Raw genomic sequence first — 20092 nt, 5'->3', positions numbered from 1 at the left:
GATTAATAGTTTGTTTCATGACTTACAATTCATCCTCTTTTTAATAGTCAGAATCATCCCTGGCAAAAGTCTTTTTGAACATACCTATAGGGACTATGCTCTAAGTTCAGAGCGTTGTGGCTTTTTGGTTTTGCTTTGTTTTCAAAAAGAGTTGATGAAAAACATTTTCATAAACTGACAACAACAACCATAACACACGTACAAAAACAAGATAGTAGTCTCATACGGGAAATATTTCTGCTTTTGTTTTTATTTTATGAATACATATACAAGAGATGCATAATCTTCCATTATCCAGACTTAAAAGTAACAGGTTGGTTTTTTGTTTTTGTTTTTGTTTTTTTTCCAAAATAGCTTAAAGAGGAAAATAAAAATAAGGATGAAGGAGGTGCAACATATCCAAACCATACAGTTGAAAACCCTGCTAAAATTAGTGCTGAAATGTGAACATGTGGAGGGTGTGTCTGTGTGTGTGTATATTGTCCTGTGTCCTAAAAGCCTCACCCAAGGTATTTATGTATATGAATAAAAAAATGCTTTGGCATAACCAGAGAGTCCTCCATGCACACTTCATTGACATTTCTGAAATACTGAGAGAATAAAATCTGAGAATTTTATCATATATCATTTTCTCTCCTTGGCAGCAACATCTTTAAATGCAGGGGGGAAATGAGTAAGAGTCTGTTGGCAAGAGACTTTACTTCCATACTAAGATGGTTGTATTAGCAGAATGCAGAAGGATGCAAACAGCTTCAAATAGAAGAGATGGAGATATATATTTTTATATAAGTATATAATGTAAAAATTCTTATTTTCTATGAGAAAGGAAGATTTGTCATAAAATGAACCACTCTAAGACTAGCTTCCAGCAAAACATTTTGCTTTATTGGATCTCTTTTCTAGCTACAAGTCAAGCTGACATCTGTCAAGCTTTTTAACTTTTCATATGGCAGTCTATAAGAAATGTTTCATGCAACGTCTACAATGCTAAATACAGGGTAAATAACTGGGATTAAACAGGTGAGGAATAACAGACTATTATAATGACCAATAACAGCATATTATGTACATATAGCCATATTATATTCTCATGTCTTCACAGTAATGTGCAAATGTGACAAATATGGCTTTCATTTTTCTTTTCTAAAGAAAGTAAGACATAATTAGACAGAATAATGTTTTAAAACGCTTAGGAGGATTTCACCTTTTTGTGAAACCCGTTCAATCTTCATTGCATTAGGGTTAAGGAGCCACCCCAGCACGGAGGTGTAGTTCAGGTGTATTTCCAGGAGGGGGCATAGATTCCTAAGGCACAATATTAATGTTAAACATTTTTAATTTAAGTCATGCTATTTTATTTTAGTTTTGTTTTATTTTTTTGGTTATATGAAATAATAGGTTGTTGCTAGTTATATAATAAGCGGTTGATTGTAAAAAATACAATGTTAAAGGCTACACTACATGCCTACCTGTAGCTCCAGAAACATTAGCTAATCTGAAAACACACTATACAGCGCTGCATATTAAACCTTTCTGGTTTTTTGGTAATATTCTTTTTCATACATGTAGCAGACAGTTATAAGGCTTCTGCGGAATAATAACATTATAACTGAACAAATATTTTACACTCTTCCATAATGGTATTTACAGTTACTATAACTCATATTTTGTCATTTGGTAAATAACATGTATCTTGTATGCATCCTTCTTGCCTATCTAAAGTGCTTGCTTAACTGCATGAGGAAAGAAAATGCATACCTGCTTTAGGTGCAACAAACCCTCAAAAGAAGTAGCTGAAATATTTGTTGTGGATCTGAAATGCATTCTCAGAAATTGAAATTATTGCTAAATTCAGTGCCCTCACTAGGCAATCATCTATATTATTTGTCATATATAAATATATGCATATATACTAGTATGTATGTACATGCATACACATTCATCTATCATGTAATAGATAGATTTCAATTTTTTGTCCATCAACCTCTTTTATTTTGTGCTATTCAACTCACTTGTGCTATGACTGAAGCCAGATTAAAATCAGAATCTTAACATGCTACTACTAACAACCCTATGATTCATTAGCACATAATAAAGACAATATGCAAAAGAAAGCTGAGATGATGACAAATCAGGAGGCTTTTGAAATGCACTGAGAATAAGGCAATAGGCTGTACATTACAGCAGAGGAAAAGCTGAAGAAATTCTGGAATTCATAAACGCATCTTACTGGAGTAGTGATTGCTCTCCCTACTTTGCTGCAGAGTCCTACGCTTTTTTCCAATATCACTCTCCAGAATGCAAGCTCTATAGTTTCTGCACCTACCAACACTTTTAATGGTAGCAAATTCAAAGCTTATTAGAAATGCCCTGATGCCACAATCTGGTAAAATAAGGCACTTCCAGGGCTATATTCCAGCAGTGCCATGCCAAAAAGATCAGCACTGGGAAGAAGCACTCAGATTTTGCTGAGTTTCCTAGTTTTGTCCCATGAAATGTGCCGTCTCGGAGCGTACTCCTTCCTCTTTCTTTCGAGATGATTTTCTTTAAAGAAGCTGTTTCATCAGTTGAAGTTGAGGAGCTACTTCTTTGTAAGCAAGAGGTAAATCTTCAGTTCCTGATATTCGGTAAGGTGGAAGATCAGAGTGGTACCAGGCAACGTCTTCAGTTTATTCGGTATCTCTCTACTCGAGCTGACATGCCAGCTAAGTCAAAAGTGTGTGTGGATTTCATACTAGGCCCATACTGAAAGCTATGAATGGACATTGGTACTGGAAAGGTCATTCCTTATAATTTCATTTACTGCAAAGAAAGAAGACAAGAGAAAAGGAATCGATTAGTATCCCACTGCTGCAGGAGGGTCTCTTCAGTACACAGCCCCCCCAAACTTGCATCCGTTCCTTGACAGCTTCAGTACAGCTCTGAACAGTAAGCGTAACATCACGAGATAGCTAGTACAGGCTGATCACAGTGCAAAACAGCAAGATTAACCAAGGTTATTAACATGCTAAATACTGCGTGAAACCAGACATCACAAGAACAGCAGCATCCTGGATCCCTGATTGCATCAAACATATTTAACATTTCAAATCAGTTACAGATAAAACTTTTCATTTGCTCCAGAACTGGCTTGGAAACGTAAAGCAAAGAGAACCACAGGAAATCTTAGAATAATCTACCCCTTCCATAAAAAGAGCTGTTTGGAAAGTATGTTAGCCATGGTAGGTGCTGATGGCAGAAAGCTACCAGCCACTGAACCTGGGTATGTGCAGCTGCAATGCCTACATAGAATATGACTTCACATGCTGATTTTTTTCCACCGTGGGATGATATTAGGAAACAAAAAAAAGAAGAAGAGAAGAAACTGCTGCGTGTTTGCCCATTCCCTGGTACTGGTAACACATGTAAATATATACCCTCCTTTCATGGTGACCAACACGCTGGACACACAGTCTTTGCTCCTATCCACACAGACAGATGAGAGGGATGAGCAAGTTAAAACCCTTGGTAAGAGTCAGAGAAAAGAAAAAACAAGGTCCGCTATCTCAGCATCAGCCAGTCAGACTGCATCTCCACTGATAAAGTGCTGTTTTCTTTATTCACAAGTGTTCTTTCATTCTTTTTCCCCTCCCCTGCAGATCATCAAGCAATACAGTTTCCCACAGTCCAATTATGTCCATTTATCAGCTTGTGATTTTTGGCAGATGGACAGGAAATGACTGAACCTGGCAAAGGCCATCTACAGTGGACTACACAACATCCCTTTTATTTCCACCCCACCTCCCTGCAGCAACTGCCACCACCTGATTTACGTGAAGATAGACAAAATGCCATCAGTAGGGCTATCACCACTTCTGAGTTTCCCTAACATTGCTGGGAGTGGAAAACACATGCCCACGTCATGGAAGCACCACGGAAAAGCCCGTGTTTTCCTTTCCTCGTGGGCTGCTGTTCACAGCCATTCAGATAACTTCACATGTTTACTAGAAAAGACCAAGCCTGTCTAAAACCAATTTCCTGAAGCAATTAGCTGGGTGATTTTGTTTTTGTTTTTTTTCTGCAGACCTATTGCCCATTTAGTAATTGCAGCACATGAATCAGCCAGGATTTGTGTCACAGGTCCTGGCCACTGAAACCACTTCTACCAATGGATAGGCACACCATACTTCAGAAAGGAAATATCAGTTGTATTTGTAACTACCTATTTATGTCAGCAAACTAAGAGTGGTATGGAAATGAGATGTGAAGACAAAGCAGTTCTTTCTCTTGAGAGTGCCGTGGAGTTCATCTTTAATATTACCAAACAGCGGAAAAAAATTCAAGCAGCAAGCCCTGCTCTGTGACAAAGACCGCCCTGCATGCATCTGAACACAGCAAGAAGTGCTACCCCATTTACATGCTGCAAGACTCCAGGCAGCTTTTGGGACCGAGTTTCTGCCTTGAATGTAAACAGCACACTTCTTCTGTGGGATGATTTTTCCATGATGCTTTTGTACAGATAGTTTCTTTGATAAACTTCTCAAAGCAACATTGGGTATGCAGCAAAAACACACAGTGATATCTTGGTGTTGAGCGTGACAATGAAAATAAATCCTCATATGGGCCAGACAGTGTCACAGTTTTGCTAACTTTCCCTCAAAGTTTCTGTTACACCAAATAAATTTAAGATACTACTCAAGGCAATCCTCAGTCTTTGTACAGGTAGTGATTAGAAACATTAAATAACTAATCTTCACAGCGCTTCTGTAAAACGTGAACATATCACCGGCATTTCACAGATGGGGACAAGGAGGTGGAAAAGCTGAGGAGCTCCCCATCTCAGTCAGGATTAGCACTCAGGTATCTCAAATCTCAGACTAATGCTATAGCACATGCTGAGGTACTCTTGCTTGATTCATTCAGTAAAACTTTCAAAAGTAACATCCCCCATCCCACCAGCCCATGCTTTCCCCTATTAAAACATTTAGTAAAAGTACTTTGGAAGCAACTTGATGACATGAGGGTCTAAAAGCCAAAGGTCCATCTCCCAAATTGGCTTAGGCACTCAGAGGCTGCCCTTTCCAGCCACGCTAGGTACCCTCAGCTGAATCTTCTGTCACTCAAGCACTGTAGGACACATAGCTTACCCTAGAGTTGATGTGACTTCTCCTTTCAGCTGGGAGACCACCTGCCCTTGGCTCAGCCCATAAGACCACTGCAGTCCTTCGGTTACGCTCTCTCTAGCTCTCAGCAGCCAAACCGATCTGTCCCCAGCTGAAATCACTTGTAATTTTGTTATCGACTCCAACAGGATACAGATTAGACCTTTGGTTTTATTGATCATTTTTATTATATGTTACTTTCTTAACAGAGGTGGACTTCTGCTACCTTGATGAGTAGCAGTCAAGTCTGGTGTCCTCATGTAACAACATCTGAGAGCTATTCAACAACAGCCACTACACAATGGCAGCATGGACTCACTAACTGAACCTCAACCAAAGTGCACCCATTGCCACCAGATCTCACAATTAAACAGGGCCAAAAACGCCAAGAGGACATTCAACATCTCTCTCATCCATGGCGGACCATAGACAGCATGGCTCAGACACAGGTCTGTTTCACTGTCGCTTGTTCCCCTTTACCCACCACAGTGCCGAAAATGCAAAAATTCCCAATAACGCAGTGGGAAAAACCTACAGAGAGGGACAAGGGTGCAAGCACAAGGTCCAGGTGGGGCAATACATGATCCGGCAAAGCAGCCGATCTTGTAGAGGCAGACCGCTAGCAGAGTACTCATCATGAGAGCTGAAAGGGGAAGCGGGCTGAGAGCGGGCTTTCCCGTGCTGCCCGCCGAGGCACCTGAGGCTAGAAGGAAAACCCTCTGGCAGGTGGGAACGGGGGGAAACCAGGCAGCAAGCACATGTGAAGTGTGCTGGGTGACGCTTGCTGGGTTCAGCTAGGATGCTCCCCGCCACCTCCAGCTGCATGGTCTAGCACTCCCAATGAAGACACTCCTCTCTCCCTCCAGCTCTGAGAAACAGACATTGAGGGAAAACTTGTTAGGGGGGAAAATGCAGTTTTGGGTCAGTCAAAATGACATGAAAATATGGATTACATTTCTCAAATAGTTTCAAACGTCTTTAGCAACAACATTTTTTATTTCAAATTTCTGGAAAATTTGCTTCTTTTAATACTCTAAAACATATTAACATTTTTGTTGCATGTTAGGAAATGTTTTATTTTGGATCTAATGGAATGTTTTGGAATGTTTTGTTTGACCCAAAACTGTTTTTTTTTTTCCTTTTGGCAAGAAAACATCAGATATTCTTGTTGTAGGTTGACCCCAGATTGTCCTTCCCAACAGTAAATAAAAAATTCTTTTACTGAAGGACGGCTCTGCTGAAGCATCCTGTATGTCCGTCCGTACCAGTGTTGCATCTACCACAACGGCCAGCAGCCAATTCTTTGGGAAGGAGCACAGGAACCAGGCACACCTCCAGTGATGCTTTCTCAGTACACCTTTACTCTGCTGGAGGGCTTTGTGAGCAAGAAGAGCTCTGCATCCTTGTTTCTAGTAAACTTTGATGAACTTTCTTCCGTGAAGGTTTCTAATAACCTTCTGAACCTAATTTGGCCTTCACGGTTTCCTGCAGCAACGGGTTCCACAGTTTAAGGATGTGCTGGTGGGAAAAGTACTTTTTTGTTGTTTTCAGTTTTTTTCTTGATAATTTCATTCATGTGTTGTGTGAACAAGCTGATCGTTCCCTGTTCACCATCTCCTTTGCCATCCATCATACTCCTTCCCCTTGGTATCCTCAGGGCTCCACTCGGACCTGTAGGACCACTGCAGAACTCCCCAGAGAGGTAAGATATACTTACTGCTCATGCAGAGAAAATAATTGGTATTTTTCTCTTAGTTCCCACCTTTCTAAAAAAATATTTATTATATAATTGAGGGGAGTGAGCTGGTTGCATTCAAAAACTTGAATGCTCAAGTTTTGGCTTACAAACCTGTTACTACAAGAGGATTGTGTGTGCTCCACAGAACAGCGGTATTCAGTGCAAGCAGTATTTTGGCCTGGGTTTGAGTTTCATTCCTAAAGCAAATGCTGGTCTGTGATGCCGCTGCTGCTTGGCTACGCGTCCAGTCACGTCTGTAATACCATTCCAGGAGTAGCTGTGTTTTCAATGAGCGCAACATTCTTCAAAGAAAGGTTGCAAAGGCTTTACACTACTTTTTAAAACAACATAACCTAAGTAGTCAAAAAGACCCATTTCATAGACAGGACAGATGACACCCAAAGAATTACCTGGCTTGCTTGACGCCCTACATACAGCTTAGCAGCAGATCTGGAATAGCATGCAAGATGTTTAATTTTTAATGCCTAGATTAACACAACACTTCCCTTAAAGCAACAGGTTGAATCCTATCTGATCAAACAGCTGAGTTCAATGATTTACAGCACCTTTGTCATCAGATTTTTTTCACTGTTTTTCTGCTGGCTTTGGGGAGGCAGGCCACTGTTGCTTTTATAGCTAACACCTACAGTTCCCCACAATGCCCTCCCTCAACTGATATTTTCCATTGTCACGTTCAGCTTTTCCACTGACAGAAAGTCAAAAAAATAATAGTGCTGAGAAATGCAGGTAACACGTGACCTCTCTACCTGTCAAGGAGTCTGAAAGAGGAACCTTTCCTTTGCTAAACAGCAGATGCCACGGTAGCAGGATGTGGTGAGCTGTTACACCACATTTTAGTTTAATAAGGAGTTTTTTCTTCTTGTATTTAATTTTGCTTTAAAATACCCTTGCAATGGAAATTTTTGCTTTACTAATTAGCAAAATCAGTGTCTTACCGATGCAACAGTTGGGGTTCCTGCACGGAACAGGACAACCAGATATATCTGAACAAATGTGGGTTCCATATATAGATGTGAACTTCATAGGAAATGGAATATTTTTAACATTTGGTGGCTGTACGTGGATTCCATCAACTGGCAAAACTTTAAATTTCTGCAGACTTCTGCTTTCCTTGTATCTAACTACTAATATGGATAACATTGTGGCCTTTTAATAAAATACCTGTTCTTCTGAGACAAAGTTCTGCCTTCCAGCTCAGATTTTGATCCCACTTAGATCAAAGAAGTTACAAGGTCAGTGGTGCAGGGAGCGGAGAGAAGGCACAGGCAGCGGAGAGAAGGCACGGGCAGGGGGTTTCCACAACTGGGGAGCTCTCTGGGGCTACAAACATGAGAGCTTGGAAGACTTCATACTCCTAAAGGTGAATGTTCCCAAGAGTAAAAAAATGGAAGGTGAGCTGACAGCCATGGTCAGACCCACAATTGTAAAGAGCTGAGTCTACAGTTTTGAGAGGGAATCATAGCACTTTGAAAACATATCCCAGCTCTGTCCACTTTGTTGGTGGTAACATTAAGGCTCCAGTTTCTGGCCAGGTTAAGCCGCTGTCTCTTCACACATTGCACACCGAAGGCTGCGGAAGTCAATGACCGTCTTTCAATTGACTTCAATCCACTTCAGCAGCGGCCCAGAGAGGTTTCTACAAGGAGACTGAGTAGCGGAGCTGTGGGTTATATTTACTGTTGCACCCCTTTCTGACTGCATGCTTCTCTGTCAGAAGTGAGCTTTGCGGTGCTCTGCTCCACTCTTTTTTAAGGGGCGTGATAGAGTTGAAGCAAAAGGGCACTGAGAGGTCTTGTGCAGAGCTGACACCTTGACACTACTCACTGGATGTGTACATGTCCCTGTTCCTGTGTAAACAGTGATGGCATCAGCTCAGTTCTTTCAGGATGGTTTTTGGTTTCCTTATCAATAGGAAGAGCCACACGGCATGTCCCAAGATATCTAGGCCTTCAGGGTCACGTTAAGCTTTTTTCCACAGCTGACTAACCAACCTTTGCTTGTTACTTCATGTCCACCTGTGACTGCTGGGGACCATCATCTCTACCATACAGCAGAAATTAAGCAGTACGTTCAGATGCTGTAATGCTCTCTTGCCAAAAAGGAACAAAAGCAACCTGCTCTGACTGGTTGACGTGTCATGGAAAATACGAGTAATACCAGCTGCATCTTTCAAGCTACATGTGTGAAAAGCCTCTGTGAAATTGCACCCGGATTCTGCCGTGTCCGGACAATAATGCTTCATCTTTCAGATGGGTGTAACTGCCCAAGCAATGCAGTGCCATGTTTGGATACCACGTTTGGATACCACATTTGGACATGTTTGACATGGGTCAAACTGCACAGCTAGGTGTCACATTTGAGTAATCTTAAGAAAAAAGTAGCAGTCCTGAAAGCAAAACTGCTTCAATTTGGCTCATCCTTTTTGCCTTCCAGCAGAATTCACTAGCTCAGGTCAAGCTTTATGTCGGTACAACCACAGCAGCTCCCAGGTCGGGGACCTCACATACCTCATTACACAGTGCAGACATACCCCTAAGTGCTCTGAATTTCCACTGTCGGCAACAGCTCACTGCTCACAAGCATTGCGGAGCGGGGACTGTGTTTTCCTCTCCACTGGCTACAGCTCTGACCATGCTGTCACTATTCAGCATATGAACAGGGACAGGGAAACATAACTTTGGAGTGAGTCTATGAGTTTGATGCTGACACCACACTACCTGTAGTAATGCTTTGTAGTATGACGTTCACTTTGCTGTCTATAATTACTGCCCTTGGATTTTTCCACCAGCGATGCCACATCTTGCTCCATCAGGCTCCTGTGCTCTCATATGCCCTTCATTTCAGATGAAATGCCACATATTAGCATCACTGAAGAGGAATTCAAAGTCACAAATGAATGCGGAGGAAGCAGCAATACAGGAGGAAAAAACGTTTTCCCTTATCACCATGTACAGATTTTATTTAAAGAGAAAAATGGCTAAATATAGACACATATACAGCGAGTAAAGAAATGAAGCTCCTGGTATAAATTCTCATCACATGAGTAAAATCCTACAGTTTTTATCAGGGTGCCTACTTCCTCACTAGTAATAAGCAGCACTCCTTTCTGACATATGAAAGCTGCAACAAACAACATCATAGAATTATTACTTAAATCACTGAAAAAAATAGGCCTGTCTTAGAGAAAGTTTTTTTCAAAGCTAGTAAGTATTGTCCAGTGAATAAGAAAAAAAATCAGAAAATAGTGATACAAATTCCTGAGGTGCCAACCTGTAATGTGAAACTATAGATCACATTAAAGTTTACTGAATTAAAAACCAAACAAAACAAGTCTTGTGAAGCAATGGAAAATATAACTTCACACGTTCCGTAAAGAAGTCAGATCTTGTATTACCTCAGGTGTCCTGGATGTGTTTAAACCTTAAACTTATTTTTATCTGTTTAATCATAATAAGACACCATCACAGGGCATGCTATTTTTGGAGACAGCGAATAGGACAGTGGAGCAAGTGAGTGACAACAAGTAGCAGGTTTTAATAAAACATGATCCTCCCATATGAACGTCAGCTTGGCACGATGGATGGTATTGTTGTGCACGACAGCCATTAACACGGAGTCATTTTCCTACCTGCTCTAGCCTCTGCCTTATTTAGCTCAACAACTCCAAATAACACAAAATCTCCCACAGTGGCTGCGCTGCGGAGCACTAATGGGAAAGGTTCTTTGCTGTAGTGTAATGACAGCACTGTGTGGCAGTAATTTAACTGGAGCTCTTGACTAGGTGCCCAGACTAAATGAGTCCCATCCTATCACACCAAAACTCCTGGGTTTGGATTTTTTTTCATCCCTCCCGTATGCATCCCCAGGAACGCCCTGTGTCTCTTGCTCTGCAAACACTTAGGGATGAACTCCCCGGCTGCTGGGAATTACTGCAGGAATCAGCAGAGCTGCAGTGATTCCCAGCACACTGGGGTCTAAACTTTAGCTCGTTTTTACTCTCAATCTGAGGGTGGCTGCGCTCAACCTGGTTTAGATTTTATACCAAAGAATCAGAGAGTCAACAGGAATTTTCAGTAGCCCTCACTGAGGCCAACCTTGCCTGGAGCAGCTGGGGTTTGGGCTGCGCAGAGGCTGCAGGATCTGCCCCGGTATGATGCAAGCCACATTTGACACACACATATACACACACGTGAGGGCAGGGCTGGGCAACGGACAAATAAACCACATTTTAACCAAAATTATGTGTTTACGTTCCTAAGAGCATCTGTAAGGGAAACAAAACAGACATATTTTACGTTTTACACAAAATTTCCACATGACAGAAGAACTACGCAAATGCTACCTAAGGCAGCCAAAACCCAAGGTCAGTACTGCTGGGAGCTTTGTGGGTACCAGTCAGAAAGGAATAAGGAAGAGCATGCACCGCTTTGCTAGAAACAACAGAAATTTGCCCCTGCCATAAGAAATACAGTAATACAAACTGATCCTGATGATCAGTTTTTCTTTCCAGTTTAGCGCCCAACAGTAAAATACTGCTGTCAGACCCCGGCACTCAAAACTCATGAATCATGCCCTGAAGCATGACGAGAGTGGATTCAAAATCGAAACAAATTTAAAGGAATTCTGCATTTGCCTGTTTTTTAGCCTCCAGACGTCTCTGGCAGTATTTATTAAACCCGGAATGTAACAGAAATGAAATTCCTTTTTTCCTTTCTACTCTCATATTTCTGATCCCATCCCACAAGGTTTGCTGTACCTCACAACTGGCAGTCAACTGCGGTGTGGGCAACACTTGAGACGCAAGGCTCTCAAAACATCCCACGGCTAGAAGAGCAAGGTTAAATCCCACCTGATGGCCCCAAGGGCTGGCAGCTCCCAAAGCTTACAGGCAGTGAACGGGAGAGAGGGAGTGGGTCTGGACCATGCTGCAAAGCCCTCAATCCAATGCTAGAGGCTGCTACCTGGGGACCTCCTGCCCTGCCCAGGGAGCCTTCCACGCAAACACATCCAGCCCAGCACCAGTGATTTCTGCTGGCAGCCAGCACCAGCCTTTTGGACCTCACATGGCAATCCCGTATCAAGCCAGACCTTTCCACATAACGCAAGAAGGGTTTTCCCCCCATGCTGGAAAAGTGACAGATTAGCTTTAGAAAAAAAAAATTTCCGGGGGTACAGGAGGAAAAAGGGGAGCAAGAGAGGATCCATAATCTCTATGACTTACTGATTTCAGAGTTTAAAAAAAGTCAAATAAGACTGAATTTCTCTATTGATTATACAATTATTAATCTTTTTAGAAGCTTTTCCAACATTGCACATAATGAGCAATTCATCAAAGCATATTAGGTGCCACAGAAGTTGCATTCAATATAAAGGGGTCATTAAGTTTCTTGTAATTGCACATTACTGAAGCTTTTGTTAGTTCTAAATCAAATCAATGGGATGTGCACGTATGCTCTTTAATTGACTTTATGTAATAACAGTGTGGCCTCTAGTGATCATCTGGAATCCTCCAAAATCAGCCATCTTGCACTGCTGTTCGTAAAAACCAGCTCATGTGCAGCTGGGCATATCAAATAAAGCAAAGAAAGAATGAATGGAAGAAAGAAAGAAGCACCTTGGGTCACACAGGAGTATTTGCTGAGTGCCCGTTTCTTTCCACAGCAGAGAACAGCCAAGAGACTCAGCTCTTCTTCCACTCAACCAGCCTCAAAGTCTGATGGACTTCAGTAGGAGTAACATTGGGTCTCAACACTAAAAGTGTCCTGGAGATAGGTTAAAACAGGATCTATCTGATCTTTTTCTGAGCAAGGAGGGATATTGTTTTTTTTTTATATGGACCCCTACTTGCCCTATTATCACCACCATCAACACCTCTTTCCTTTATAGCCCTTTTCATCAGCAAACCTCAAAGTGCGTGCTAAACAGAAAAGATCAATGCTATTATTCACATCATCTAGCAAAGAGGGCACCCACGCAAGGACAATACTAGGATGCTGCTGCCTATACAATACACGATGTGCCTATGTGCTGCTTTGGGGGGCGACCACTGTTGGGCCACATTGCCACCTAGGCTGTGGTGAAGGCTGAGCTTTGTTTGCTAACCCCTAATTCACAGGATTTTTGCTCAGGCAGGTAAAATGATGGCTATGAGATCACTCAGTGAGTAGCCACACGCTGCTCAATGGAAGAGAAAGGGCTAATAAAATTTTTTATGCGTTTGATAAGGGAAAAGAAATTCACCTATGAGCCTGCTGGGGCTAGGCTGGGAAAGGTCACGCTAGCTGGGTGAAATCCTCAGGTGATGGAACACGGCTGCTAATCTTCAGCGGTGGGCACAGAAGCAGGGCTAGCTCTGGGAATCTGCACTGGTGGCTGCAAAACAGCCTGCAAAAAAAATGATGCAGGCAAATCGTCATGCGATAAATTTGCTTGTGGCATGATGACCTGGCCACCACCATAATGCAAGCTGTACGTAAAGCCACAGGATTTTATTTTAACCACGGCAGCATCTGTTGCTGAAGAATGCTGCAGTTCAGAGGAATGCACATCCTCTCCATTGAGGCTCCCTGGAGAAGAGCACTGGCAGTGGTTAATGATACTCTTGCATTGGTTTTGCACCTCACTAACTACACTAGGTAAAGACCTTTTCATGACAAATCTCCCATCCAGTTTGGCTGGGAAGGTTTGATCCAAAGGCTGATTTAGCGGAGCCACACTGGAGACATATCAATGCAAGCTGGGGCATCGTGGGGAAACCACCTGCTGGGTGTTATTAGGTGCTCTCCCCAGCACAGAAGACGTAGCTGTGAAAACCACCACGTCCAGACAGTTGCTGGACTCCAGTACTCCTTGGATGCTAAAACTGCCTATAGCAAGCGTCTCAAATTAGAGCAGCTGGAAGAATACTCTTATTTGTACATGGTCCCAGTGCGACAGAGCTGCAAACATGGCAAAATGTCTTTTCCTCTTTTCCCCTCTCCGACATGCTGTGTCAAGCTGCAGAACGGCTCCTTAGGTTGAACTGAGAGAGCATAGTCAACAGAAAAAACACCAGATACAGCTGCAAAAATTCACTAAGAATCACAGCCGGGCTCCCAGGGAAGAAGAAACCTTCCCCCTTGCAGCTCAATGCTTGACACAAGAACCGTGCTGAAGCTCAGTGCTCTCCACTAGAGAGGAAATTTATTCTGCCCCAAGAACGAAGCACAGCAAACCTGTGGCCAGCACTAGAGAATGAGGAAAAAGGCACTTGAGAAACACAGGCATACAACACTCATCTCTCAAGCACACTTAAGGACCTGAAATTTTATTCAAAATGTTTGCATTGCACTTTCCAAACAACCACTCGCAACGTGCGACAGGCTTCTTTTCTGACTCTTTTTGAGTACTTGGACTCCAAAACCCTCGCTTCTCGATAGCTGAGAAATGACAGGGTGCTTCCACGGCCCAGGCTGTGATCTGGCAGCACATCCAAACTCCAGTAGAAATTTGGCCTGCACTTTGAGAGGTGCTCCACACAAAATAAGCGGAAGAGCTTTAACAGTAATTCAAGAGTAGCTTTAAAAAATTTATTAATGCTACAATGAAGGAAACTGTCTGCTTACGTGAGATTCAGACAGGTCAAGTCAGCCAATTCAGATCAGGAGGTGAACACATGGAGCCTAACACAGCAGCTTTGGAAAATCCACACAACTACACATTGCTCGGAGGGACAGGTGGCTCCCCACTCCCCATGGAGTTCAGCCAGAACATGCAGACCCCGGGACCCTAGCTGTGGGCATGCAGATGTGCAACATCTGACTCAATCTTCAGAAGCATCCTTGTGACAGGAGGTATGAACATGACCCAGCAAGTGTTCTCAGCTCTCTCTGAAGACCCTGGGAACACAACACTTTTCAGGCTGGGGCCTTAGGAACGGTAAAGGACATTTCACTGATGTGATGAAAGGAAAAAAGTTAAGTGCAACAAAGGTTTTGGTGAAAGGCTGCGCAAGGTGATTGTTGTTTGCTCCACACAACAGCCTTTCTTGTGCACCACACCTTTAGTAAAACACAGTTACATGAAACAAATTATTATCTCCAGTAGCTTCCATCTACACACATTTCTGAAATACTTTCATTCCAAACTGTTTTGAGAGGAAACATTATAAAGAATGGAAACCTGGCAATTAATCGGATGGAAACCTCTGTTTTCATTTTACAGAATAGGAAAAAAAAAAAGAGAGAATTATAAAAAGAATACCCAACATTAACTGCTAAGTAGGGAGATGAAAGATAAGCAGAGGCCAGCAACTGGAAGCACTCGTGCACTGCATGCATTTACCTGCATTTGGACATGGTTCTGAAGGGTGGGTCAGATCCGTATTTGCCGTTCTTGTTCAAAACCACATAAACACCTAGTTAGGAACTGGGTTTTGACAGATGAAATCTCTATTTTCTTAAAAACTCACAAAATAAATATCTTGAATTTTTTTTTCAAAGTACGGACGAAAGGCTCTTCTGGTCAGGACACAGAGCAAATATTTACAGGTGCTGGGGAGACACCATTTCCTCCCTTTAGGCTTCAACCTAGTGTCTGCCACATAATTTTATCCATTCAATGATTTTTTTTTTCCAGACATCTGCCAAGAGGAAATAACTTTGCTGTATTGGGAGTCTGGGAATCCTAGAAAACAATCTTAAATCCATAAAATAATTGAAGTGCAGTTTTACTGAGCTGTTCAGTTCGATTCTGATTTTTATTACAATGTCAACAAGAGTTTAATTTGTTTTAAACTTTAGGTTCTTAAATCTGAGTGATATACGGTAGTTTACAGCTTGCTGGCAACAGCTACTGTGGAAAAAAAAATGGAAAGTGCATATAAAGGCGGTTCTAAGTTTGACATTGTGAAAGCAGGGAGCAGTGCCAAGAGCAGCAAACAGCATGGCTTTCCCAATCCTGGCTGGCTTTAGGGACTGCTTGCTATTGACATCAGTCGCTATGGGATACATTTCCCTGCTCTAACAAATCTCATCTGGAGCCTGTAATTAAAAAAGAAATGTCTCAAAGTGTAATTTCTTTCCCTAAAACATTTACAGATGTTAACTAGATTGCTAATGGTGTGAGATGTCTGTGGGCGGACATCTTCCTCCTTATCTGCTGTGTCAAAGAGGAAGATTTCTTTATTAAAACCAGTTCTAAAGGTAGTATCTTTTCCGTGTATGTCTTTGTGTATGGGGGTGGTGGTGTCTTTTTTTCTAAACCACTTGCTGAACTGAAAGGTTTGGAGGTGTTTTTCTTTGTCGTTTCTTCTTTTTTTCTTTTCTTTTAGAAGTCATCTCCAGAGTTAGCCTGATTTAAAAGGTACTCAAAGTGGCTAAAAATGTCTTTGCTTAGCAGATTAAGAAGTATCCCATCTGAGCTGTAAAATAATAATAATAATAATAATAGCAGTAGTAATAATAATAATAGTAGTAGTAGTAGTAGTGATGTAAGTTTCTTGCTCTAGTGACTTTCCACCAGTACCTTTGGCTGGCGCCCTCCACTAAGTGCTGCTAAAAGCATTTATGGGAGCCCGCCGGACGACTGGGTAAGCTGATCTGCTTTAGGCGCACATCGGACACGAGAGGGGAGAGCATAAAAAAGGCATGAGCTTTTAGAAACACGTGTCCCTGGGGAGGCGAGAGGGCGTTTTCTCGACTGGCGAGGCAGGGTGTCGGCAGCAGTGCCTGCCAGCGTGGGGCTGCCCACCTGCTGGCCCCAGCTCTGCCGTGCCGGCAGTGTGGAACGGTGCTCCCAGCCAAGCACTCCCTGGCTCGCATGGCTGGGTCGAGCATCTCCCCAGTACCCCGCAGAAGGGGATAGCTAAAACTCTTCTTCCTGACACACGCAGCCCAGACACAGTTGTCAGCTTGGGCCTTTCCCCCTGCCAACACCCCCCCCGCCTCCCTTTTCTTTTTCTTTTTTTTTTTTTTTTTTTGCAACCGGCTTTGATTGGAGCCAGAGCCTGGGGTAAATCAGAGGAATTTCTAGATTTTTCTGAGTGCTGCGAGCTCTCGCTGTTTTCCGGTACCTACTTCCTGCCATATCTAAAATAACAGCAGCTGCAGGGGCCTGATAGAGAAGAGCTCCAGGGGACAAATTCTCACAAATGGGGTGGGAAAGGAAAAAAAAAAAAAAAAAAAAAAAAAAAAAGACAGTTATTAGGGAGAGCCAGCATCAGATTCATTGTTGGAGTCGATAACACCATAGGCTGTGGATGTAGTCAGAAGAAAACAAATCCTGTAGAATGGCCATGGGAATGATAACTCTCCATGTTCACTGGGATAACAGAGGTAGCTTTACAGCACTTGTCCTATTGTATGGAGTATCGTGCCTCGATTAGCTAATGTCTCTGAGGGCCAGATAAGCAAGGATGAATATTCTACCCTAGAAGCTTTCATGCTTTCTCTTGGTCATGGCTATCTATGAAGAGCTGCAACAGAAAGCTCTGCACACATAAAGAAGGCCCCTCACTTCAGAGAAAAACACTGCAGAAAATGGAAATTTATCCCATTTTCCATGGAGAATGCATGGTGCGGTGTTGTCATTGTCTTGTTACAGACCACACGAAAGAATACAGCAACTCAAGAAACCTCCCAAATGGCACAAAAGGACCTTACGTACCTGTACGACAACTACTCCAGGAGAGAAATTTGTCTTTCCTACTGGCATAGAGGGGGACAGAAACAGGCACGGTGCATTCGCTCAAAATATACTTATCCACTATTTGATGTGCAAGAATGTAGGGCTCCTTGAGATCCCTTTGGCCTAGGCCTTGTAACCAACACAAACATTGCTTTAAATATCAGCACACCCAAACAACCAAAGTGAGGTTTCTTAAAACCCTGCAAGTCAGTCACACTACATGTACAATACAGACAGTATTTCAGATTACTGAATGTGCCGCTAACCTTTACATATTAATGTAACATAATCTTTTACAGTTAGTTTGGGAACTCTAACTTGTGTCTGCATCAACTTTTGGGGCCTTAAATTTTCACCCAGTATTAGAGATTTTCATGTGTTTTTTTTTTTTAACATACGACTTTTTTTAAGAGCATTAAGTGATAGGTTCCCGGGACTGTAAGTTGGAGCCTGATCCAAAGAGCACAGAAGACAACAGAATAATTCCTATTCACTTTAATGGGCTTTGCATAAAGTCCTTACTAAACACAGGCAGATATGTAAAGGTGGTCTACAAATGCACAAGGTACAGGTCTGATGGCCTGGCAGGAAAGAATCAGTCACTGCATTTTAAACACCATATTTTGCTCATTATTCCCTAAAGATTATTTGAAATGTTTTAATTTTGATATACAAAAAAGGCAAGTAGATCTGTTCTCTTATTTTGCCTGAATTTTGAAGCATACACAACTTCTCTGATGTCAGCAGACTTACTTCTGATTCCTACCACTCAAAGAGGACAACCACATTTCTGTGTTTACTTCAGTGTGTTTGCTTTAATGCATATGTGTGCGGGTACAGTTTGATCCTGGAGCTCTAACCCACTTTCTAGGGAATAGTGGAAAACCATACACAGGGTTTTTCTTTTCTAGATTCTAAACCATTTCTCTAGGCCTAAAAATCCTTGCTTTGCTTGGAGTACACAGCTCAGCTGCCAATTTTTAATTGTTAAAACAAGATGATGTCAAGCTACTTGGTTCTTCCCATCCCCAAAAGAGGCTCCTTAAAACACGAATCATCTTTGGTTCATGTTCAGGTAATAACAACTAGAATTACACAAAATGGCCAAGTTTAGACAGACTAGACACTATTCTAGCCTAAACTCATAAAACCTAAACTAGTTAAAATAATTTTTTTACAAAAAAATCACTCTTGACAATATAAAGAAAGTGAATTTGTATTTCTGCAAAAGTAGAAGTAGTTAGAAAATATGAGGTATTGCCTAATCCTGTTTTAAGCACTGTTACGGCTGTGCTGTATTACGTATGCTTATAGAGTAGTACATTTATGGTAAACCGGTTAAGGAATTTGGGAGTACGATTAATGAACTTTCCTTTCACACTAGATTAGATCAGATCACAGAAGGATATCAATCTGTCATGATTCTCAGCTTTTGTTCAAGAAAGGCGAGCGTAGCAAAGGTCAGAGACAGACTAAAGAGCAGCACTGCAATTATTTACTGACATGAGACTGGAAAGAATATCACATAGCTACATGGAGCACAACTTGGACTTTAGACACATAGGAAAGAATGGTTCACTTTATGCCACTAATCATAGCCAAGGATTAAGATATTTTGGAAAAGCCCTATTATTTCTCATTCTGCAAACCAGGATTTCATTACTGGTAAATCATGAAATTTATGAAGTCCATTCATACAAATTAATTTCCTTTCCTGATTTCTATTGGCATGTGAGATACAGATACATAATATAAATAAAAGTCTGTAAAGGAAAAGAAAAAGATACACAGAAATGTCTGCTTGTACTTAAAAATGGGGTAATCTCAAGTAAGGATGTAGCTAGAAGAATCACCCCTGCAGCTAGTACATTCATTCTTAAATAAACAGGCTTAGGGTCTGAACAAGTAGAAATCAGTGCAGCTGCACTTCATCTAGATGGATCTATGCTGACTTACTCTAGTTGTCACTATCAAGAATAACCAGAGGTGAGGTAAGTTGTCCCACTCCAAGATTTTAATTTTGCAGCAGCAGTGTAAAATCTACATGTCTTTTCCGTGTTATAAGAAATATTCCTACTTAGACATGTTAAAGAAGAATTCTTGCAATCATTTTAGTGTGTCAAGGTGTGGGGTTTTCCTCCTGCAGTGGTGCTTCCCCTCAATGGAAGTTTTTCATATGAAATTTAAATCTGTCTTCAGACAACTTTCTGAACACTGACATTTTTCAGAAAATGGGCACAGGGAGGCAGTGGCCCACACAGCTCAGGGGACCATGCGCAACAGAAAGCATGATACAGCCTCATTCAGCATGACAAGCATCTGCCAGCTCCTCCCTGAAACAAGGTCTTAACTGACAGCAGAGAAATTACGTTGATCGTTGCAGAAATCTAGATTCCATCATCAGAGAAACCATAAATACAGCCACTGAAACATCAGGTATACAGCTGGCTGATCTCTAGCTGGCTGACCAAACGTTTTAAGGGTCACAACTCATATGATCAGACATAGGCAGTCCTGTCTCCTACCA

The 20092-nt window shown here is 41.8% G+C and overlaps 1 protein-coding gene across 4 annotated transcripts in view; it reads right to left on the bottom strand.

The window, feature by feature from the left end:
- Nucleotides 1–233: 233 nt before the first annotated feature.
- NFATC1 (nuclear factor of activated T cells 1) overlaps nt 234–20092 on the bottom strand; it is a 118185-nt gene continuing 98326 nt past the window's right edge. For 3 of the 4 annotated variants that reach the window (XM_072853474.1, XM_072853475.1, XM_072853479.1), the window contains one exon: nt 234–2802. In XM_072853474.1, the coding sequence (XP_072709575.1) occupies nt 2753–2802 (50 nt within the window). In that variant the 3' untranslated portion in view covers nt 234–2752. Of the gene's footprint in view, nt 2803–9709; nt 9734–20092 lie in introns of those variants that run through there. The other variant, XM_072853477.1, reaches the window with a different exon arrangement.

This window comes from Ciconia boyciana, chromosome 2 (genome assembly GCF_034638445.1).
Source record: "Ciconia boyciana chromosome 2, ASM3463844v1, whole genome shotgun sequence".
NCBI classification, from domain to species: Eukaryota; Metazoa; Chordata; class Aves; order Ciconiiformes; family Ciconiidae; genus Ciconia; species Ciconia boyciana.
This window is presented reverse-complemented; position numbering and strand designations above follow the sequence as displayed.